Below are 25515 nucleotides of genomic sequence, written 5' to 3' on the forward strand. Positions count from 1 at the left end.
TCTTTTTTACATGTCTTTGTAATAAATGAAATAAGTCAAGGTTTTACGCATCTCTCTGATGCAGTGGCTAATATAATTTGTCATTTCAAAAACGAAAAGTCTAGCGGCAGCCTTCATGAGTTCAGCAAATCCATCCCGAATATTTCCTTGCCCCGGTCAGCGGTCAACAGGATAAAACGTTCGCGAATCGCGACTCGTTCATCCTCCGGAACAGTTTGTGTGGTTGACTAATCAGTGAGGTGGACGCGTCACGGTGCCGGTCGGGTGAGGGTAGACGACCACCGGTGCTCTGCGCTGCGTGCTGCGTGCTGCTACTATGAAGTACAAATAGCTGGTGAGAACTGGATAAAAGATACAGGTTCTGGTGATCAACAGCAACAGCAGCGGACGAGAGGGAACACGACATGGCAGCCGGCGCGCTTCCGATGGCCATGTTTCTCGCGCTGCTCTGCGTGGGTGTCGTGCGCGGGGTGGAGGTGGACACGCTCACCGCGGGCCGGTCGCTCACTGTCGGCCACACGCTCGTCTCTTCCGGCCGCAAGTTCGCCCTGGGGTTCTTCCAGCCAGGTCAGTTTCCACTTCCCGATGCATATGTAAATGAATCGGATCCGATCGAATTTAGTTTATAAGTTATCATATATATACCATATTTTTTAATCCATAAAAACCAACCTGTGGTTAGGAGGATAGTGGCACTCAAATGCACCAAAATTCAAATTCCAGCTTTGACACTTTGATGTCTTTTAGGAGTAAAAGTGTGCGTGTGTGCGTTTATAGGGATGAGTGTATATATACATATGTGTGAGCATCTATGATTGTACCATGTTTCGCAAAAAAATGCGAATATATTAAACTGTGGATCCGAATCGGAAATCCGAAAAACTTGAGCCCAAAAGCAAAAATAGTTGGATAATTACTCTCATTAGTAGGTAATTATAGTTCTTCCAAGACTTTAGAAGTTGGGAAGCAAAACATGTACTGTTAAATGTGTTGTTCATCCGGGCATGTCTTACTTAGTGGGATAAAACATACTCAAATTAAAGCACGGTATCGCGTTTCTTTTTCCTAAGTGTACAATCGTTAAACAATATTATTTCATGGGAGATGCCATCAATATTTAATAAGGGGTTATACAAATCAATTGAAGGGAAAGTGTCAGAGAGATAAGGGCAAACTTTGCAACGCCATGGAGGTTTTTGTGACGCACAAAACCTAATATATTAGTTCTACCAACTATTTTACTACTATCTCTATTTGTGACATTTTTTGTAAAGGGGAACAGAGCCTTGGCAAATTGTTTTTGACTCTCACATACTACGTATGACTTAATTATTCAAAGGATTTTCTTAGATAAACTTGATTACTGGAATCTTTATGATTTTTTCCGATAGAGGATATTTGATTTGGAAGTAACCTACTACATTTATATAAGGTCCATTTTCATTATATTTTTAAATCCTACTTAGCCTCTTGAACTGATCCTTTGTCTTTTCGTATGCTTCAGTGAAACAAATTTTGGTGCTAAAAAAATCACGTAGTTGTCATGTTGACATGTCATATTATGATCTATCAAGCTAGGGGTTAGTCCTGGTTTGTGTTATCTCCATTATACGCCTAACACTACAATATTTACCAAGAAAAATAGTTACGGTCATTACATTTGCATAAAAGAATGTTTCATAATTTTTATTTTATTTAGCATCTTCCGGAATATTTTTTTTTTGCGAAAGAGCACCTTCAAGAATGTACCCATATACTTATCACTTCTTACATGGTAAAAATAATTTCCTCAAATTTGCAAAGGGCCACTATGTTAGTTTAGACTAAGAACCAAAGCGCTCACGAGATGGTATTAATATGAACCAAATAAAATAGTTGAAACATCAGTCTAAAACATTAGATGTAGACACCCTTACAAAATGAATTCGGCAACCCAATAACTACTAGCTTTGTGATATTAGCCTTGACTTTTGACTTAAAAAATTAGATTATTTGGTTTAAAACATTCGTAATTTCGTATAATCCTAATTAGTTTTTGAATAATCTACTCCATCCTCATGTTATTTTTTATACCAAATCCTATATCGTTTTTTGGGCGCCAATTTAGAATCAGATACTTTTATTCGTCATATTCTTCAAAATCAAATATGTACATCATAAAATAGATTCGGAGCCAAATTCGACGCGGTGATTATCTTACATATCAGCCTGACTGCTCGATTGTGGAAGTTTGCAATGGTATGATATATTGCTCTGTTTTTTCTGCCAGAGGGAGGAGCCACCGGAAGCTGGTACATCGGAATCTGGTATCTCAACATGGTGGCTCAGACGCCGGTTTGGGTGGCCAACCGCGACACGCCGATCTCCGACCCAGCCTCATCACGCCTCGCCATCGCGCCCGACGGCAACCTCGCTCTGTTTGACGACTCCGGCTCGATCGCCTGGTCCACGAAAGCAAACACGAGCGGCATAGCCAGCGCTACAGACACGGTCGCCGTCCTCCACGATTCCGGCAACCTTGTGCTATCGCCGGCGTCCAATGCCTCCGCGGTGCTATGGCAGAGCTTCGACCACCTTGGCGACACGTGGCTCCCCGGCGGGAAGCTAAGGCGCGACAAGCGCACCAGCGAAATACAGGGGATGGTCTCGTGGAGGGCGCGCGGCGACCCCGCGCCGGGGATGTATGCCCTCCAGCTCGACCCGTCCGGGGCGCCGCAGTACGTGATGCAGGCCAACGGCACCCGGGAGTACTGGCTTAGCGGCAACTGGACGGGCAAGTCCTTCACCGGTGCGCCGGAGGTCACCGCGTCAGGCCTTGTTCAGTTCGTCGACAACGACGACGAGATCTACTTCACCTACAGCTTCGCCGCCAACACGACGACGGTGTACCGATTCGTCATGGACGTCTCCGGGCAGCTGAAGGGGCTGTTCTGGGTGGAGGCCACGCAGGCGTGGAACCTCGTGTATGCGGCGCCCAAGGCACGGTGCACCGTGCCGCGCGGCTGCGGCGCGTTCGGCGTGTGCACCGAGGGCGCGGCCACGACATGCGACTGTGCCCGGGGCTTCCGCCCGCGCAGTCCACCCAACTGGGCCTCCGGCGACTACACCAACGGGTGCATGCGTAACACCCAGCTGCAGTGCGCCAAGAACAGCACCGCTGCCGGCTCGAACAAGGCAGAGCAAGACAAGTTCCTCCGCATGGATGGCACTAGGTTCCCTGACGACGGTAAAGTAGCGGGCGCGGCGAGCATCGGCGACTGCCAGAGCGCTTGCCTAGGGCACTGCACGTGCTCCGCTTACGCGTACAACGGCAGCTGCTTCCTATGGCACGGCAACCTGCAAAACTTGCAGGCCGGTGTAGCCGATGACCGGGCCGGCGCGGGGAGACTCTACCTCCGGCTGGCCGCGTCGGAGCTCCCAGGCCCGAGAGGCCACAAATGGCGGGACATCAAGATCGCTTCCGGTGCACTCGCCATCGCCTGCTTCTTGGTCGCCGCCTCCATTCTTCTAGTTCATACGATAAGAAAGAGAAGAGCAGAGAGAGTCAATGGTCTCACTGTCGGCGATGGCTACGTGAGCTACAAGTACAGTGACCTGCAGTACGTGACCAAGAACTTCACCGACAAGATCGGCGCCGGCGCCTTCGGGTCGGTGTTCAAGGGCCAGTTCTCCGACAGCACCGTGGTGGCCGTCAAGAAGCTGGAGGGGTTCCGGCAAGGCGAGAAGCAGTTTCGCGCGGAGGTGAGCACTCTGGGAAGCATCCAGCACGTCAACCTTATCCGCATGCTCGGGTTCTGCTCCGACGGCGGCGCCGACCGGAAGTTGCTGGTGTACGAGTACATGCCCAACGGCTCGCTCGACCACCACCTGTTCCGCAAGACTTTCTACGTCCTGAGCTGGCAGGTGCGCTACCAGGTCGCGCTCGGCGTCGCCAAGGGGCTGGCGTATCTCCACGAGAGGTGCCGGGACTGCATCATCCACTGCGACGTTAAGCCGGAGAACATCCTCCTCGACGCCGCCTTCGCGCCCAAGGTGGGGGACTTCGGGCTCGCCAAGCTCCTCGGCCGGGATTCCAGCCGAGTGCTCACCAGCATGCGGGGAACCATCGGGTACTTGGCACCGGAGTGGATCAGCGGCGAGGCGATCACGGCCAAGGCCGACGTGTTCAGCTACGGGATGATGCTCTTCGAGATCGTTTCCGGGAGAAGGAACGTCGAAGGGGAGAGTCAGTTTGTGGTGTCGTCGACAGGCTCGACAAGCACGGAGGAGCAAGCTACGACGACGACGACGACCTTCTTCCCGTTGCTTGTCGCGCGGAGGCTGGCCGAGGAGGGGGAAGTCATGGCGCTGCTGGATCCCGAGCTGGAAGGGGACGCCAACGCCGAGGAGATGAAGAGGGTGTGCAAGGTCGCCTGCTGGTGCATCCAGCACGACGTCAACGCGCGGCCGACGATGGCGGAGGTGGTGCAGGTGCTACATGGCTTGACGGACGTCGAGATGCCACCTCTACCACAGTACCTTGAAGTTCTCGCGGGACGGCAGCGAGTTGGCGCACCATAGCGTGCGCGGAGCAGCATGAAGTTCGAGAGCGGCGATTCTACCGGCAACGGTATATGTAGGAGTCTAATCTACCATTGGTTATCGGTTTGCGATTTACGCCTGGTCAAACGGGTTGTTCCGGGAACCAACTAGGTAAATTGCAAAAACACCCAAATAGAACTGACTCCTCCGCAACTCTCTCTCTCTCATTCTAGTCGTGGACAGATCTCGAGCATGCGGCGGCGCGGCCAGCCGGCCTCCAGATTCCCCGACGCGCCAGGGCTTGCTGGTCCGTCTCTCTCGCTCCTCTCGCCGTCCTCCTCCGGCGCATCCTGTTTTGCCACGGCGAACAACCGCCTCGTCGCCTGCCACGGCCGGAACCACAAGACCTCGCAGAAGCACGAGCTACGTCGGTGCAGCGAGGTGGCTGCCGAAACGACGGCGCCCTACAGAGCACGAGCTCGGCGATTTGCACAAAAATAACCCTTTTGTCAAACTATAGCACAGACTGACCCTCCGGCGAAACTATTTCACGGATCTAACCCTTTTGTGTGGCGCCCCCCTCACAGGCGCCACACATGCTCATGTGGCGCCCCTGGCCCTGGCGCCACACACCCATCCGACGTGGCCCGTCGACGCTGAGCTGGTGACCCCGATCCGACGTGGCAGCAGGAGTGGCGCCGTTCTCGCCGGCGCCACACTTTGAAAGTGTGGCGCCCGTGGCAAGGGCGCCACACATTCACTTAAGTTTGGGCCGCGCGCGCCCGCCCAGCCCGACCATCTTCTTTCTCCTCTCTTCTTCCCGTGAAGAACAGGAGGTGGCCGGCGGTTCCTCTCTCTCCCCCCTTTCCCCCCACCAAATCCACCACCAAATCACCAGATCTGTCCGTGGAGATCGTTCCCCATCCATTTGTCAAGGTAATCTCCTTCAAATCTTGTCCATTCATCCACTAATTTCATAGATCGGGCTAGAGTTGGACATGAACCCGTAGACATGTTTTTTTTCTTTTGTGCACTCTATATTGTATTGTTTTTGTTGGAGATGGTAGCCTCATGTATGCATGTGTTTGAACCATAGATTTGTAGAAATCTACATATGAAATTTCACATGTATGTGTATGAACTCTATGTATGTATGTGTATGTATGTGTATGAACCCACATGTATGCCTAGTATTTGTGATGGAGTAACTCATATTTGTTAGTGGAATGGATCGTAATATGGTTCAAAAATGTAAACATGTAGGATGGCCGGTCCCGGTGGACGGGGAAGGGGCCGCCGCGGTCCTGGGCGCCCCCCGGGCCGGGGAAGGGGCCGCCGCGGTGGAGCAGCAAGGGCCCCACGGTCACCGTCACCTGCATCATCCTCGTCTTCGCATGAGGAACGCTGCTTCGAGTTCCTCCTCCGCATCGACGACGACCCACTCGGCATCAAGCGGCTACCGGACAAGTTCGCCGAGTTCGTCGACGGCCACGAGCCGGCGCACTTGCAGCTACGGGAGGCTAGCTGCAACTTCTGCCGCTGGTCCGTGGAGGTACTGTTCGATGGGCAGGGCAAGATGTACTTGCACACGGGGTGGGACAAGTTCGCCCGTGACCTCCACCTCGAGCCCGGCTGCCAGCTCACCTTCCTGTACGAGGGGGACGGCGAGATGATCGTCAAGGTGTTCGACGACACCGCCTGCCGTGTGCACTACCCCCACACCGGCGAATCCGGCTCCGACACCGATAGTTAGATCGTCGAGTGTTGTCAACTCTATGTTCGTTGCTTCGTGTTGTTTGAATGCTATCTTAAATTGTATGAAACTATGTGCTACGATGTTAGGTATGATGATGTTATGTCCATGATGTGTGTACAAAATGGCTGTTGATATGATGTGTGCATGACATAGCTTTTGACATGATGGCAGTTTTGTTGGAATATGGTAGGATTTTTCATGGTTTTAACACAAGTCAATGTGTGGCGCCCTTCCCACTGGCGCCACACTGCACTGTGTGGCGCCCGTGGCATCAGCGCCACACATCCATGTCTAATTTCCCAAAACATACTGTAAGACAAATCGTCTGGGACTTAGCCGTTTTGGCGAGGCTCTTTGTGTGGCGCCGATGCCACGGGCGCCACACTAGCATGTGTGGCGCCGATGCCACGGGCGCCACACAAAGAGGGTCGCCAAAACGGCTAAGGACTTATCGTCCGGAGCCCCTGGATGTTTTCGACCAAATGGTTCATATAAATTGGCATGTGTGGCGCCGATGCCACGGGCGCCACACTAGCATGTGTGGCGCCAGTGGGAAGGGCGCCACACATTGACTTGTGTTAAAACCATGAAAAATCCTACCATATTCCAGCAGTTTTGACAACAAGAAGATTGCACTGAATATGTACCACACATTGACACAGCATAATGGTTCAAATGACAAATAAGGTTCGACGACATCAAGGTTTCAATTACAATAAGGTTCAACGACACGAAGGTTCGAGAAGATCAAGGTTCACACAACATAAAGGTTCGACAACAAGAACATAGCCAAAGGGACATCACTGCGTCGCAAAGGCTCCCTCCCCCCTTGCCTTCTTCTTCTTAGCTTCTTCAGCCAATTCTTCCTTCTCCCTTAAGTCACGAGCCAACTGAACGACCGAATCGAAGAAGTGGTGGCGCTCCTCCGTCTTCGCAGCTTCCGCTTGAGCTCTCTCCTCCTTGATGCGTTCAGCCTCCCTAGCCACCTCCTCTAGGTGCATCCTATTGGCCCGCTCCCTCGCAATTTGCTCAAGTTGGCAGCTCCTTAGGAATTTTATCCGTGCCTCGCGGTCCCGTTCGGCCTTCAGCTTGGCATTCCTCCTCTTGTGGAACAATATGTATTCGTCATACTGTTTTTGCATACGCTCATCTTCCTCCTTCTTCTTAGCTATCTCCTCCCGCCTCTTCCTCTCTAGTTCTTCCTTCTCCTTCTTCCGCACCGTCCTTACCGCCTCCTCCCAAGCGGACTCCTCCTTCTCATTGCCCTCCCATGCTCCCTTCCCCTTGGTGGGTTGAGTTGCCATACCTGTAAACCAAATTGAAAAAACCAAAGTTAGTCATGGAATATGAAAAACCAAAGTACAATGCAATTAGTAACTTGGAGACACATACGGATAAGGCCCCGCTAGGTATCGTAGCATACTAGCACCGCGACGGCCACCTCTACTAAGCCCTACGTGAATCCTTTGTTGCCTTGGAGCTTGTCGCCATTGTGGTTGATGCCTTGAGGCTTGTTGCCTCGGAGCTTGTTGCGTAGGAGCTTGTTCTCGTTGGGCTTGTGTGCTTGGGGTTTGTTGGCGTTGGGCTTGTGTGCTTGGAGCTTGTTGGCTTGGCGTTTGTTGGCATCGAGGTTGATTTGAAGCTTGTTGGCTACTTGATGCTTGACTTGTGCTAGCATCATTGCCCTTTGATTTTTTGCCGGATGTGCACTTCCTTTTATTGTGGCCCTTACTATTGCATGATCCACAATTAGTTGGCTCGCGAGCCTCTTGGAATAACTTGTTTCCCGAATGACCCCATCTATCCATATCTCCGTGATACCTCTTTGTCTTTCTTCTTCCACGTTTCACAACCTTCCATTCTGGATCTGGCCAAACTTGCACTCCATGATACTCCGGCCATTGTGATTGATCCAAGTAAGGAGAAAACCTTGGAGCCCATGTCCTCTTTGTGGCTTCGATTGAGAACTCGGACTCCCGAACGGTGAGCGGGTTATTGTAGTCGACACGTCTAGTGCGTGCCGCTGTGAGCAAGTGGGAGCAAGCCAAATGAAGCAAAGAGGGCCTCCTACATGTGCATTCACATGTCTTTAGGGACACACGGAAAGCCCGGCCTCCGTGTTGGACACCACCTTGTGTGGTGCCTCCCGGCTCATTCACTTGGTAAACCCATTCAACATTGTCATAGCATGTAGCCGTTTGGGAGTCCGCCTTCCTCGCCTGAAATTCCATGAACTCTTCAACCTTCGTAGGGAACTCGCAATTCCTAGCTATTTCCTTCTCTGTTTCATCGGTGTAGTTCTGGAAATAGACATTCAACTTCTCGAATGTGTATTGAATGATTGCCGTCACGGGCAATGCACGGACACCCTTCAACACATTGTTGAAGCACTCGGCCATGTTGCTTGTCATTTGGCCATATCTCCTCCCATCCTCATCATAAGCTCTTGCCCACTTTGAGTTAAATATGAGGTGTCTATGAAGAAACTCTTGACCACCCGCGTTGAGGTCTTTGTGCTTCAGCAAGCCGTTGTATAGGTTTGCGAAGCGGCGCTCAGAGTAAGCGAGGCAACAATCTTGAAGGAGGTCAGACAACTCTTTGCTCTTGCATGCCCGGTAGAAGTTTGCACAAAAATGCCTCATGCACCATCGGTGATGCAAGGGAGCATGCCCGGGAATTGCAACCTCCACCGCATTGAGAATTCCTTGATGACGATCGGAGATGACACACACTTCCTTTGAGGGTGGTATGACCCTCGTCCTCAATATATGGAAAAACCATTGCCAGTTATCATTGTTCTCAATCTCTACCAATGCAAAAGCCAATGGTACTAAACGGTTGCTCGCATCACTTGCTATTGCCACCAATAGTGTGCCCTTGTACTGACCGGTCAAGAAGGTACCATCCACGGCTATGACGGGCCTACAATGTTCGAATGCCCTCGTGCATTGCTCGAAGGACCAAAATGCACGGTGAAATACCCTCACTCTTTTACCATCATGCAAAGTCATTTTGGTTGCGGAAGGCTCCACCACATGCACCATGCCCGGGTTAGTTGCGGCCATCGCTAACAACAACCTAGGGATACGGTTGTATGCTTCCTCCCAATCACCGTACAACATCTTGAATGCGGCTTGTTTGGCCTTCTATGCCTTCCCGTACTTGACGTCGTATGCAAAGGTGGATTTGACCGTATCTTGCACGGACCTAATGCTCATGATAGGAAGTGATGAGATCTCCGCCGATAGCTTGTATGCAATGAACTCGGATGTGAGTTGACGGTGGTCCGGCTGTGCATCCTTGCCATCAAGCTTCGGCCCCCGGCACATGTGAGTGGCTACACAACTTGTTATGTGCCAAGAGGGCCCTTTTTTGAAAGGTCGTGCACGGACAACCCATGGGCACCTTTTATCCACACATTTTAGCGTGTACCGCTTCTTCAAGTCCGAGTGAACAACGATGTAAGGGCGATGATGCTTAATGGAGAACTCCTTCAACCATATCTTCAATTCCAAGAATGTATCAAACGTTAGCCCTTTAGAGATCATAGCCGTCCTACCATCCACATCTCTCTTGGACTGTGGCCTAGCTCCAAGAAGAAAACTTTTGCCACCATCAACCACGGCTCCATCCGCAAGACTAACATCACGGAACAATGGTACCCGGATATCCCGTCCGGTTACCTTCTTGAAGATCTCGGCTCTTTCGGCTTCCTTAGCCGTGAAGCCATCCTCGTCAACCTCCTCTTCGGGTCCATCATCATCCGAGTCCGACGCATAGCATCGGGAATAAGGAATGGAGTGGTCCATCTCCTCTTGCGTCCAATATTTATCCAAATCACCGATATTGTTGCAATTCATCTCGAAACCATCATCACAATCGTCATGCTCATCATACTCATTATCCAACGGAGGTTGTTGGGCAATGGGAGATTGGACAATGGGAGATTGGGTGGCCTCTTCTTGGCTCATGGGTGGAGGAGTCCTCTCTCGAACGGGGGAGGAGGGCCGGTTAAGGTCAAGCTCGATACGAGCCTCAACCGTCTTGGTTGCAAACAACTCCAAAGCCTTATCTTGTGACCCGGCCACCGTCTCCTTGTAAATGGACCAACGTTGCTCCGAGTTGATACGCATTATCTTCCAACGGGTGTGCATTCCAAACCCCACATTATGCCTTCCCTCTAGCTCAACACCATCATTTGGCTCATTCCAATTCAACTCAACCCTAACTTGTGCTACCACCTCCGCAAAGGTAGGGCTAACGTCAAACACCAAGTCAACCTCTTCCGGGTCCGGCTCTATGTTTCCCTTCAAGAAAGCATCCTTCTCCACATGATGAACATGAACAATTCTTTCCATCCCCCTAGCATAATGGGAACACATACACACATGTGTTCATTAGTTAGCATAATCAACATAATGTACCCATACAAACTAGCACACTACCATTTCTTCTACTTCAACAACCCTAACATCCAACCTCAAATCAACCAAATCCATCTCCACCCTCAAATCAACCAAATCCACATCTAGGGTTTCACATATACATTGGAGCAAATACACAAAATCAATGGATGAAAAGAGGGGAAACGGAGGAGATTACCTCAAGCAACGAGTTGGGAACGATCTCAACGGACAGATCTGACGATTTGGTGGTGGATTTGGTGGGGGGGGGAGAGAGGGGGAGAGAGAAATCCGGGCGCCTCCACGGGAAGAAGAAGAACAGAGGGAGGAGAAAGAAGATGGTCGGGCTGGGCGGGCGCGCGCGGCCCAAACTTAAGTGAATGTGTGGCGCCCTTGCCACGGGCGCCACACTTTCAAAGTGTGGCGCCGGCGAGAACGGCGCCACTCCTGCTGCCACGTCGGATCGGGGTCACCAGCTCAGCGTCGACGGGCCACGTCGGATGGGTGTGTGGCGCCAGGGCCAGGGGCGCCACATGAGCATGTGTGGCGCCCGTGAGGGGGGCGCCACACAAAAGGGTTAGATCCGTGAAATAGTTTCACCGGAGGGTCAGTCTGTGCTATAGTTTGACAAAAGGGTTATTTTTGTGCAAATCGCCCACGAGCTCGCACGCACTTGATTAGCAGTCTCCGTCGCAACCGTGTCCAGCTGCGGCGAACGATCTGGCTGGACGGTGGCGACGCGCAAGAAGTTACCTAACCCCTCGTCCTCCTCGACGCAGCGCTGCGCACAAGATCTCGATTCGGCCTCCATGGCAATAAATCTGGCACACCCGAGAACGGCATATATTCTTTGCTAACTTATAAAATCTGGCTCCACGCCTCAAGCTTCTCGTGGTTATGCCGGCCGGCCGCTGTAGTCTAGATAGGGGATTGACTGCTTCTTTTCCTCTGTACTGTATCCTGATTTTATTGCTACTACTGCTGCTGCGAGGTAATTGCTGCTACTTCTTTCCTTTGTCTAATGTACTACTATAATTTTATTTCGACTGCTGCTATGAGCTAATCAATTCAATCATGTTTTGTAAGAATCTATTTGTTTGAAATGTATGTGAAAATGTTTCTAAAGTTGAATGATACTATTTTTTTCAGATTTGACCTCTCTCAAATTCGAAAACCTGATCTAGTTTGAGTTACGTTTTAATTAATCCTTCAAAAATATGTAATGATTCTGGAATTTTTCTAAAATTCCCCCAGAACATTGGCCCAGTTTATGAGAATTATGCGAAAATGACTGCCATGCTTATGAAATTCATTGAATGCATGCTAGCAATCAATTGAAATGTCTAAAATATATTTGGAATCCATCAAAAATATCAAAAATTTGTGTAAACTTGTTTGATGTGGAATGTCCAGAAGAAAAAATATTACCGAGTTTTCATGGGTTATCATTTGAAAATCAAATTTTATTCATATGAAACTTTTGTTAAACCTTTCTCAAGCCATGTTCTTGATTTCAGCAAGAAGAATGTTACACGTTCATCAAGATAATTATTTGGTCGTTTGTTGCTAAGATGCAAAACTCGACATTCTAAAACTTTTTGTCTGCAAGTGAGTTTGATGCAATCTTGTATGATATTGACTAAAATCTCCACCTTTTGATTCTATTTTTGTCTGTAAAAGTGTATGTAATAGTTCAAGTTAAACACATAAACATTGGTTAACTATTTTTAAATATTTTATGTAATATTGTAATGATTTTGGCATGGAAGAATTACGTGGTGAGAATTGTTGATCATCTTTTGTTTGAATTTTTATTCCATGGATATTGTAATGATTTAATAAATTCCATGGACCTTTTGAAACTTTTTATGAAGCCTTGTGATGCCTATTTGAAACTTGTGTGAAATGAACAGAACTTCTCAGAAACAAATTCGAAACATAAGTGAAATAATGCAACTTTTGTGGAATCTAGATGAAACCTATATGAAACATGTGAAGCTAATATGCATGTTTATGAAAACCTTTATGAAACGTTGCTTGAAATTAACAAAACTATCATTAAACCAATTTAAAATATATGTGAAACCAGTAATTATCAAACCTCTTTGGATAAAGAGAGATAAATTACTCTCATGAGACTATTGTGAAAAAATGTGTTAAACTACTAAGACTTTATATGTACCAACATACGGTGGCAGGAGCGTTGTGTATATATTTAAAACCCACAACCCGTTCTAGACACAACATGTCCCACACTATCTTCTTATCCATTCCTTTCGTTGGATGTTACTTTAGTTATCCATTCCTTAAAGTAATGTATGTTGGATGTTATTTTAGTTTTATAAAAAAAAAATCTAATTTTGAAATGACCTTCGCTGATGTCTCCAAGAAATTTGTAGAACGTTTGATCTCGCTTTCAGAAGGATTTCATGTTTCGCTGCAACTTCAGAATCTTTCATAAAACTGAAGCATGCTAAGCCGTTTCATATAATTCAAGAAATATTTCCACAATTAAGTTGCAGTTTCAGAAATATTTCAATGAGGCATGAGTTATAGGAATCCTTCACCATGGGATCCTTCTAGTGCTTCAGTTCACCCTCCATGTTTCACATCAGTTACAAATGCATTGGATATTTGATTATATTTCACAAGTCGAACATGTAATCCTTCAACTTTTTCAAAGATTCACCATGGAATCATTCTAGTATTTTAGTTCGTCTGCCATGTTTCACACTAATTACAAATAGATAGAGGGTGTTTCAATAATGCATGGGCTATACGATTTTGTTTCACAAGTTGACCATGGAATGCATCTAGTGTTTCAGATCGTCGGACATGTTTCATATTAGTTCCAAAAGGATGAAAAGTGTTTCAATAATACATGGGCTATTTAACTGCGTTTCAAAAAATGGATCACCATATACATAATCTCGTTGTTTCATTTACATAATTAACCTGCTGTTTCACAAATATTTCAACGATGCATGTGCTAAAGATTTGTGTTTCAAAAGATCACCATGGGATCCTTCTGGTGTTTCAGTTCATCATCCATGTTTCAAATCAGTTACAAATGAATGGATTGTGTTTCATTAATGCATGTGCTATTCCATTATGTTTCACAAGTTGAACATAGAACCCTTCAAATGTTCCAGAAGTTCACCACGAGATCCTTCTTGTGTTTCAGTTCGTCTAGTATGTTTCACATTAGTTACAAATGGATGGACGGTGTTTAAATAATGCATCGACAATACAATCATGTTTCACAAGTTATACGATCATGTTTTGCAAGTTCACAATGAGATCCTTACACTGTTTCAGTTCGTGGTCAATATTTCACATTAGTTACAAATGAATGGATGGTGTTTCATTATCCTTCTAGTATTTCAGTTCTCTAGACATGTTTCACATTAGTTACAAATGGATAACCGATGTTTGAATAATTCACGGGCTATTGGATTGTGTTTCACACGTCAACCATGGAATCCTTCTAGTGCTTCAGTTCGTTGGCCATGTTTCAGTTTAGTTCCAAATGGATAATGCATCCGCCTATTTGTTTGTGTTTCATCAAATGGATCACCATATAAATAATATCGTTGTTTCATTTCCTCACGTAAGCTGCTGGTTCACGATTATTTCAATGATTCATTAGCTATAGGATCGTGTTTCACAAGTTCACCATGAGATCCTTCTACTCTTTCAGTTCACCGTCCATGTTTCACATTAGTTACAAATGAATGGATGGTGTTTCATTAATGCATGGGATATTTCATTTTGTTTCACAAGTTGAACATAGAATCCTTTAAATATTTCACAATTTCACCATGGGATCCTTCTAGTGTTTCAGATCGTCGGGTATGTTCCACATTAGTTACAAATGGATTGACGTGTTTCAATAATGCATGAACTATACATTCTTGTTTCACAAGTTGACCATGGAAATCCTTCTAGTGTTACAGTTCTCCGGGAATGTTTCACATTACTTGGATGACCAATGTTTCAATTATTGATGGGCTATAGGATTGTGTTTCACACGTTGGCCATGGAATCCTTCTAGTGTTTCACTTCGTCGGCCATGTTTCACATTAGCTCGATCAATAATGCATGGGCCTATTTGACTGTGTTTCATAAATTGGATCCCATATGAATAATTCGTTGTTTCATTTGCACAATTAAGCTGCTGGTTGACTAATATTTCAGTGATACATCAGTTATACGATCGTGTTTCACAAGTTCACCATGGGATCCTTATACTATTTCAGATCGTTGACTATGTTTCACATTAGTTACAAATGAATGAGTGGTGTTTAATTAATGCATGGGTTGTTTCATTATGTTTCACAAGTTGAACATAGAATCCTTCTAGTATATCAGTTCTCCGGACATATTTCACATTAGTTACAAATGGATAACCGATGTTTGAATAATTCACGGGCTATTGGATTGTGTTTCACACGTCAACCACAAAATCCTTCTAGTGCTTCAGTTCGTCGGCCATGTTTCAGTTTAGTTCCAAATGGATAATGCATCCGCCTATTGGTTGTGTTTCATAAAATGGATCACCATATAAATAATCATGTTGTTTCATTTCCTCATGTAAGCAGATGATTCACGATTATTTCAATGATGCATCAGTGATAGGATCGTGTTTCACAAGTTCACCATGAGATCCTTCTACTCTTCCAGTTCACCGTCCATGTTTCACATTAGTTACAAATGAATGGATGGTGTTTCATTAATGCATGGGATATTTCATTATGTTTCACAAGTTGAACATAGAATCCTTTAAATGTTTCAAAAGTTCACCATGGGATCCTTCTAGTGTTTCAGATCGTCGGGTATGTTTCACATTAGTTACAAATGGATGGACGTGTTTCAATAATGCATGAACTATACATTCGTGTTTCACAAGTTCACCATGGAAATCCTTCTAGTGTTTCCGTTCTCCGGGAATGTTTCGCATTACTTACAAATGGATGACCAGTGTTTCAATTATTGATGGGCTATAGGATTGTGTTTCACACTTGGCCATGGAATCCTTCTAGTGTTTCACTTCGTTGGCCATGTTTCACATTAGCTCCAAATGGATCAACGGTGTTTCTATAATGGATGGGCTTATTTGACTGTGTTTCATAAAATGGATCCCATATAAATAATTCGTTCTTTCATTTGCACAATTAAGATGCTAGTTGACTAATATTTCAGAGATGCATCAGTTATACGACTGTGTTTCACAAGTTCATCATGGGATCCTTATACTATTTCAGTTCGTTGACTATGTTTCACATTAGTTACAAATGAATGAATAGTGTTTCTTTAATGCATGGGTTGTTTCATTATGTTTCACAAGTGGAACATAGAATCCTTCTAGTATATCAATTCTCCCGATATGTTTCACATTAGTTACAAATGGATAACCGATGTTTGAATAATTCACGGGCTATTGGATTGTGTTTCACACGTCAACCATGGAATCCTTCTAGTGCTTCAGTTCGTCGGCCATGTTTCACTTTAGTTCCAAATGGATAATGCATCGGCCTATTTGGTTGTGTTTCATAAAATGGATCACCATATAAATAATCCCGTTGTTTCATTTCCTCACGTAAGCTGCTGGTTCACGATTATTTCAATGATGCATCAGCTATACGATCGTGTTTCACAAGTTCAGCATGAGATCCTTCTACTCTTTCAGTTCACCGTCCATGTTTCACATTAGTTACAAATGAATGGATGTTGTTTCATTAATGCATGGGATATTTCATTATGTTTCACAAGTTGAACATAGAATCCTTTAAGTTTTTCACAAGTTCACCATGGGATCCTTCTATTGTTTCATATCATCGGGTATGTTTCACATTAGTTACAAATGGATGGACGTGTTTCAATAATGCATGAACTATACATTCGTGTTTCACAAGTTGACTATGGAAATCCTTCTAGTGTTTCAGTTCTTCGGGAATGTTCGACATTACTTACAAATGGATGACCGGTGTTTCAATTATTGATGAGCTATAGGATTGTGTTTCACGCGTTGGCCATGGAATCCTTCTAGTGTTTCACTTCGTTGGCCATGTTTCACATTAGCTCCAAACGGATCAACGATGTTTCTATAATGCATGGGTCTATTTGATTGTGTTGCACACGTCAACCATGGAATCCTTCTAGTGCTTCAGTTCGTCGGCCATGTTTCACTTTAGTTCCAAATGGATAATGCATCGGCCTATTTGGTTGTGTTTCATAAAATGGATCACCATAAAAATAATCATGTTGTTTCATTTCCTCCCGTAAGCTGCTGGTTTACGATTATTTCAATGATGCATCAACTATAGGATCGTGTTTCACAAGTTCACCATGTGATCCTTCTACTCTTTAAGTTCACCGTACATGTTTCACATTAGTTACAATTGAATGGATGGTGTTTCATTAATGCATGGGATATTTCATTATGTTTCACAAGTTGAACATAGAATCCTTTAAATGTTTCATAAGTTCACCATGGGATCCTTCTATTGTTTCATATCATCGGGTATGTTTCACATTAGTTACAAATGGATGGACGTGTTTCAATAATGCATGAACTATACATTCGTGTTTCACAAGTTGACCATGGAAATCCTTCTAGTGTTTCAGTTCTTCGGGAATGTTTCACATTACTTACAAATGGATGACTGGTGTTTCAATTATTGATGGGCTATAGGATTGTGTTTCAAACGTTAACCATGGAATCCTTCTAGTGTTTCACTTCGTCGGCCATGTTTCACATTAGCTCCAAACGGATCAACGGTGTTTCTATAATGCATGGGCCTGTTTGATTATGTTTCATAAATTGGATCCCATATAAATAATTTGTTGTTTCATTTGCACAATTAAGCTACTGGTTAACTAATATTTCAGTGATGCATCAGTTATACGATCGTGTTTCACAATTTCACCATGGGATCCTTACACTGTTTCAGTTCGTCGACTATGCTTCACATTAGTTACAAATGAATGAGTGGTGATTAATTAATGCATGGGTTGTTTCATTATGTTTCACAAGTTGAACATAGAATCCTTCTAGTATATCAGTTCTCCGGATATGTTTCACATTAGTTACAAATGGATAACCGATGTTTGAATAATTCACGGGCTATTGGATTGTGTTTCACACGTCAACCATAGAATCCTTCTAGTGCTTCAGTTCGTCGGCCATGTTTCACTTTAGTTCCAAATGGATAATGCATCGGCCTATTTGGTTGTGTTTCATAAAATGGATCGCCATAAAATAATCATGTTGTTTCATTTCCTCCCGTAAGCTGCTGGTTCACGATTATTTCAATGATGCATCAGCTATAGGATCGTGTTTCACAAGTTCACCATGAGATCCTTCTACTCTTTCAGTTCACCATCCATGTTTCACATTCGTTACAAATGAATGGATGGTGTTTCATTAATGCATGGGATATTTCATTATGTTTCACAAGTTGAACATAGAATCCTTTAAATGTTTCATAAGTTCACCATGGGATCCTTCTATTGTTTCATATCATCGGGTATGTTTCACATTAGTTACAAATGAATGGACGTGTTTCAATAATGCATGAACTATACATTCGTGTTTCACAAGTTGACTATGGAAATCCTTCTAGTGTTTCAGTTCTTCGGGAATGTTCGACATTACTTACAAATGGATGACCGGTGTTTCAATTATTGATGAGCTATAGGATTGTGTTTCACGCGTTGGCCATGGAATCCTTCTAGTGTTTCACTTCGTTGGCCATGTTTCACATTAGCTCCAAACGGATCAGCGATGTTTCTATAATGCATGGGTCTATTTGACTGTGTTTCACAAAATAGATCCCATATAAATAATTCGTGGTTTCATTTGCACAATTAAGCTCCTGGTTTACTAATATTTCATAGATGCATCAGTTATACGACTGTGTTTCACAAGTTGACCATGGGATCCTTATACTTTTTAGTTCGTTGACTATGTTTCACATTAGTTACAAATTAATGAATGGTGTTTCATTAATGCATGGGTTGTTTCATTATGTTTCAAAAGTTAAACATAGAATCATTCCAGTATATCATTTCTCCGGATATGTTTCACATTATTTACAAATGGATAACTGATGTTTGAATAATTCACAGGCTATTGACTATGTTTCACACGTTAACCATGGAATCCTTCTAGTGCTTCAGCTCGTCGGCCATGTTTCACTTTAGTTCGAAATGGATAATGCATCGGCCTATTTGGTTGTGTTCAATAAAATGGACCACCATATAAATAATCTTGTTGTTTCATTTCCTCACAGAAGCTGCTGGTTCACGATTATTTCAATGATGCATCAGCTATAGGATCGTGTTTCACAAGTTCACCATGAGATCCTTCTACTCTTTTAGTTCACCGTCCATGTTTCACATTAGTTACAAATGAATGGACGGTGTTTCATTAATGCAAAGGATATTTCATTATGTTTCACAAGTTGAACATAGAATCCTTTAAATGTTTCACAAGTTCAGCATGGGATCCTTCTAGTGTTTCAGATCATCGAGTATGTTTCACATTAGTTACAAATGGATGGACGTGTTTCAATAATGCATGAACTATACATTCGTGTTTCACAAGTTCAGCATAGGATCCTTATACTATTTCAGTTCATTGACTATGTTTCACATTAGTTACAAATGAATGAGTGGTGTTTAATTAATGCATGGGATGTTTCATTATGTTTCACAAGTTGAACATAGAATCTTTCTAGTATATCAGTTCTTCGGATATGTTTCACATTAGTTACAAATGGATAACCGATGTTTGAATAATTCACGGGCTATTGGATTGTGTTTCACACGTCAACCATAGAATCCTTCTAGTGCTTCAGTTCGTCGGCCATGTTTCACTTTAGTTCCAAATGGATAATGCATCGGCCTATTTGGTTGTGTTTCATAAAATGGATCGCCATAAAATAATCATGTTGTTTCATTTCCTCCCGTAAGCTGCTGGTTCACGATTATTTCAATGATGCATCAGCTATAGGATCGTGTTTCACAAGTTCACCATGAGATCCTTCTACTCTTTCAGTTCACCATCCATGTTTCACATTCGTTACAAATGAATGGATGGTGTTTCATTAATGCATGGGATATTTCATTATGTTTCACAAGTTGAACATAGAATCCTTTAAATGTTTCATAAGTTCACCATGGGATCCTTCTATTGTTTCATATCATCGGGTATGTTTCACATTAGTTACAAATGAATGGACGTGTTTCAATAATGCATGAACTATACATTCGTGTTTCACAAGTTGACTATGGAAATCCTTCTAGTGTTTCAGTTCTTCGGGAATGTTTGACATTACTTACAAATGGATGACCGGTGTTTCAATTATTGATGGGCTATAGGATTGTGTTTCACACGTTGGCCATGGAATCCTTCTAGTGTTTCACTTCGCCGGCCATGTTTCACATTAGCTCCAAACGGATCAACGGTGTTTCTATAATGCATGGGCCTATTTGAATGTGTTTCGTAAAATGGATCCCATATAAATAATTAGTTGTTTCATTTGCAGAATTAAGCTGCTGGTTGACTAATATTTCAGTGATGCATCAGTTATACGATCGTGTTTCATAAGTTCACTATGGGATCCTTATACTATTTCAGTTCGTTGACTATGTTTCACATTAGTTACAAATGAATGAATGGTGTTTCATTAATGCATGGGTTGTTTCCTTCTAGTATATCAGTTCTCCGGATATGTTTCTCATTAGTTACAAATGGATAATCGATGTTTGAATAATACAAGGGCTATTGGATTGTGTTTCATAGGTCAACCATGCAATCCTTCTAGTGCTTTAGTTCGTCAGCCATATTTCATTTTAGTTCCAAATGGATAATGCGTCGGCATATTTGGTTGTGTTTCATAAAATGGATCACCATATAAATAATCCTGTTGTTTCATTTTCTCACGTAAGCTACTGGTTCACGATTATTTCAATGATGCATCAGCAATAGGATCGTGTTTCACAAGTTTACCCTGATATCCTTCTACTCTTTCAGTTCACCGTTCATGTTTCACATTAGTTATAAATGAATGGATGGTATTTCATTAATGCATGAGATATTTCATTATTTTTCACAAGTTTAACATATAATCCTTTAAATGTTTCACATGTTCACGATGGGATCTTTCTAGTGTTTCAGTTCATTGGGTATGTTTCACAATATAATATTTATGGATGTACTGTGTTTCAATAATGCATGGACCATACATTCGTGTTTTCCAAGTAAATCATGGAATCCTTCTAGTGTTTGAGTTCTCCGTGCATGTTTCACATTAGTTAAAAATTAATGGCCGGTGTTTCAATAATTCACTGGCTATAGGTTTGTGTTTGGCACGTTGACCATGGAATCTTTCTAGTGTTTCAGTTCGACGGTCATGTTTCACATTTGTTCCCAATGGATCAACAGTGTTTCTATAATGCATATATAGGCCTATTTGACCGTGTTTCATAAAATGGGGCATCATATAAATAATCTCTTTGTTTCGTTTCCTCAATTAGAAGGAATACATGGTCAACTTGTGAAACACATTCCTAAAGCCCACACATTATTGAATTATATGTGAAACACTAGCCTTATTGTGAAGTGAAACAACTAGATAATTAAATGTAAAATAATAGGGATAAATCATGAAAACATTCATATGCTTTATATATTACTCAACTTCTAAAAAAACATTAAGTATCGAAATAAATGTGAACCAATTGAAATTTTTATCGTGCACTGAGATAAACAAAAGTGAAACAACGAACATGCTTTTTGTAATTTATATTAAACAAACAATGACATTACATTTGATGCAGAAAAACTGAAATACCCTCCACCCCTTTGTAACTAATATGGTAAAATTGTTGAACACATTCCCATAGGCCTTGCATTATTGAACTATTTGTGAAACAATTAGAACCTAGATCTTAGTCTGATACCGAAAAACCATCTACCCATTTAAAATTAATGCGAAACATGCCCATCGAAGTGAAACACTAGAACGATTCTCTGGTCCACTTATCAAACACATTCCTCTAGCCATGCATTACTGAATTATTTGTGGAACAATAAGAACCCAAATCTTATACCGGCACAAAAAGTGAAACAACCTCAATCCATTTCAGACTAATGTGAAAACATGTCCATCCAAGTGAAACAAAAAAATGCATGATTCCATGGTCAACTTGTGAAACTCATTCATATAGCTTATGCATTACTGTATTCTTTGTGAAATACTAGCTTAATTGTGAAAGTGAAACAACTAGATAATTAAATATGAAAAAATAGCGATAAAATCATGGAAACATTCATATACTTTATATATTTTTCAACTTCTGGAAAACATAAAAACAAACCATTCATTATTGAAATAAATGTAAAGAAATTGAAACTTTTATAGTACATTAAGATAAACAAAAAGTGAAATAACCAACATCCTTTTCAAACTTATATGAAACATTTGGAACCTAGATTGAAAAAGTGAAACACCCTTGATTGTTTTCAAATTAATGTGAAACATGATCATCCAAGTGAAACACTAGAAGGATCCCATGGCCAACTTGTGAAACACATCCCTAAATTAAAGCCCATGCATTATTGAATTAGTTGTGAAACACTAGCATAATTATGAAGTGAAAACGGTATATAATTAAATGTGAAAGAATGGCAATACATCATGGAAACATTCATATGCTTTATATATTGCTCAACTTGTGAAGAACATAAAAAACAAAGCACTAATTATTGAAATAAATGTGAACCAAGTGAAACTTTTATCGTATATTGAGATATACAAAAAGTGAAACAACCAACATATTTTCAAACTTATATGAAACAAATTACGTTTGATGCCAAAAGTAGTGGAAGACCCTCCTTAATTATGTAACTAATATGGTGAACTTGTGAAACACATTCAAATTAGCCATGCATTATTGAATTATTTGTGAAATCCCGGTGCAGAAATCTAGAAACGTTAGTGAAACATTGTGGAACCCATATCACTTCTTTGAAACCTCTTTAAAACTCTAGTGAAAACATGAAAGAAGCTCGTTTGAAACAACAACAAAACCCAAATGAAAACTATAGAATTTCAATCAAGCAAACATAGGTCCAGAGTCCTTCTCTTTATACAAGAATGATATGTTTAACTACTTTTCACTAAGAAACCAGGAGCGTTTGTCTTTTACACAACAATGACATGTTTAACTACTTTACAATAACCACCATTTAATATAACAAGGCATTGCTAGTGAAAATGCCTTTGGTCGACACTGCCTTTGTTAAACCGCAACTCCTGCCTTGAGCAGAGCCGTTGCTGCTTTGATCTTCTCCATTGCATCTTGTATCGTTGACAGTGCAGCAACATAGGAGATACGAACACCCTTATCATCTCCAAATGCATCTCCAGGTACAAGCTTGACCTGTAACATGATACAGAAGAAAACCTCTCAGATATCCACCTACCCTCTAACATTTTTGTTCAAAAACACTGTAGACTGACATACTCAAAATTAGAGAAACCTTCTCTAACAGGAACAAGCAGAGGGTCCCAGAGTCCTTGATAGAGCCAAAGCCCCGGCCGATCCACCTTCACTGTGATAGTTGAAAGATGAGGCATCCACAATATCGAGCTGGAATTCATGTGCAGAACCCCGCAGCCAAAAGTCGTGTCGCATGTGAACATCATACTAGTGCCACGGCAGACCTGTTTTACTTTGTCAACAAGTGAATCTACTTTGAATAGTGTTACTCCAGATCGAAACCTTAGAAGCGGTCAACGAGTTAATGTGATAAAGGAATTGAATCAAAAAAGCAAGGGTTTGCGTTATGGTGAAGTAAGGGCAACACCAACCATAGCCGAGATATCGGGAAATGGTTGGAGGCACACAGTTGACTTGGGAAAAAGAGAATGCTCTTGTAGGCGCTGGCAGATTGGTGGTAAGCCTTGCACACATGCTCTCCATTTCATATTCTCCAAAGGAGAGAAAGTAGATCAGTATGTCGATGATTGCTTCTCGGTGGCGAAGTTCCAAGCTGCATATGAGCCAGTTCTCATGCCAACTAGGGGCCAATCACAATGGCCTAAGGTGCAACCAGACTTTGAAATGATTCCTCCCAAGCTCTCAAGGAGTGCAGGACGTCCAAGAACTAGGAGATACAAGAACAATTGGGAGGGTGGAACTGGTAGGAAACATGTATGCAAAAGATGTGGACAACTGGCCATCTTAAGAAAACATGCAAAGAACCAGAAAAAGATAGCGATGCCGATCAAGATGCAACTCCTCTTCCAAAACGGTAATTATGCATACATAGCTTGTTATTTAGAACATCTCTTGCATGCTGATATGTAGTTTTCATGTAGGCAAAAGTCAAACAAACCTCCAGGAACCACTACTTCTACTCCTCCGTGCACGCCAACTAAGCAATCTTCTCAACCTTTTATTGCAACTTCAAGCCCGATGACAAGGTTGAGGGCAGCAGCCATTGCGATTGCTTCTTCACCTCCTAGTGCATCTACGAGGAGCAAAAGTACTACTAATAGCCCCTTCAAACAAGTTTATTTAATTTACCTGTATGTTGAACTACTAGTGTGATTCTTTTGGTGATGTATGGGGCAAGTGATCCTTTTGGTGATGTATGGAGCATGTGATCCTTTTGGTGATGTGTGGGGCATCTGATCCCTTTGGTGATGTGTTTGGCTTGTAATTATGATATATACTCTATGTTCTGCTGAAATGCTCGTGAAATTATATGAAAATGATGTCAAAGTGTTGGCTGAAATGATGTTATTGATATGTTGATGTGATGCTGATATGCTACTACTGAATGTTGTTGTATTGTTGTTCAAAATGGTGCTGAAGTGTTGTTGAAATGTGTAAAGAGGTAAGGGCATGTAGGTCTTTTTGTGTGGCTGTTAGTCCCAGTTAGTGCTTAGTGGTATTTTGGAATGAAAAGCTAGACCGTGGTGGCATTTTGGCAAAGCTGGTTTTTTTAGTGGTATTTTGGAACACTTGGTTTTGACTAGTGGTATAGTGGCAATTCTCTCTAAGGAAAGAGAGAGTCACAACAAGAGAGATACAAAGGGGTTGGACTGCAAAAATACCAAACATAAGCAGGGTGGGGAGGCGTGGATTAGTACACGAATCTAGAAGCACCTGAACGGTTGATTAGACTCCTGTACCTACCGGCAACTGTAAAAAGAAGTTTTCGCATGAAGTTCCCGCTGATCGAAGAGCTCTTACACAAGACTTTTGGAGATACACTTTTTTTTGACAATTTTTGGAGATACACTTAATATACCGGGTGTGTATATGTCTCAGTTGACAGAGATTTTCTTACATCTTAGTCATCTTAGAAAAGTGCAACTGCAGTTCATAGAAAAGTGCAACTCAAGCCAGTTTGCACATTTCTATTAGAAATGTGCAATTGAATTTAAGCAGAAAAGTACAATTCCAGCACTTTTTTGTAAGTGACTTAGACTTAAGAAAATCTTAGTTAACTGAGATATAGCAAAACCGTAATGGGAAAAGATGAATGGAGCAGGTGCGCTCTGCGCACCTCCACATTTTTCAACTTTGTCTTTTTTGTATCTTCCAAATTGTGTAATATTTTGATTTGATTTTTTTGCAGCTCACTCAATAATAACAAATAGAATGGAGGAAAAATAGTTTGGAATTTTTTTGTGCAAATTTAAATTTTAAATTATTTAAAATTCAAAATAAATTATTGAAATACATATATAGATAATGACATAAAAAATCCAAAATATTTTTCCCACATTCCAATTGTTATATTTAAGTGATCTG

General features: G+C 42.7%; 1 protein-coding gene and 2 long non-coding RNA genes across 3 annotated transcripts; 2 read left to right on the forward strand and 1 right to left on the reverse strand.

Annotated features, from left to right (window-relative positions):
• The first annotated feature begins 335 nt into the window (after window positions 1-335).
• Window positions 336-4656, forward strand: LOC127317629 (G-type lectin S-receptor-like serine/threonine-protein kinase At2g19130). Its single transcript, XM_051348202.2, has 2 exons — window positions 336-567; window positions 2270-4656. Exons 1-2 carry the CDS (start codon window positions 405-407, stop codon window positions 4558-4560), a joined length of 2454 nt encoding a protein of 817 aa, XP_051204162.1. The 5' UTR covers window positions 336-404; the 3' UTR covers window positions 4561-4656.
• An 18134-nt stretch (window positions 4657-22790) lies between these two features.
• Window positions 22791-23455, reverse strand: LOC127317637 (uncharacterized). Its single transcript, XR_007861331.2, has 2 exons — window positions 23215-23455; window positions 22791-23130 (listed from the first exon to the last, which is right to left on the reverse strand). It is a non-coding gene; the product is annotated as an uncharacterized lncRNA (long non-coding RNA).
• Window positions 23456-23835: 380 nt separating this feature from the next.
• Window positions 23836-24490, forward strand: LOC127317641 (uncharacterized). The gene is made up of 2 exons (XR_007861336.2): window positions 23836-24004; window positions 24072-24490. It is a non-coding gene; the product is annotated as an uncharacterized lncRNA (long non-coding RNA).
• Window positions 24491-25515: the final 1025 nt, after the last annotated feature.

The sequence above is a fragment of the Lolium perenne genome, chromosome 1 (assembly GCF_019359855.2).
Source record: "Lolium perenne isolate Kyuss_39 chromosome 1, Kyuss_2.0, whole genome shotgun sequence".
Taxonomy (NCBI): Eukaryota; Viridiplantae; Streptophyta; class Magnoliopsida; order Poales; family Poaceae; genus Lolium; species Lolium perenne.

Excerpts from the sequence above, each read along its gene's own strand:
- LOC127317629 (XM_051348202.2), top strand. The coding sequence starts at position 405 with ATGGCAGCCGGCGCGCTTCCGATGGCCATGTTTCTCGCGCTGCTCTGC. Across the intron at positions 568-2,269 it reads CCTGGGGTTCTTCCAGCCAG|AGGGAGGAGCCACCGGAAGC; the intron begins GTCAGTTTCCAC and ends TTTTTCTGCCAG.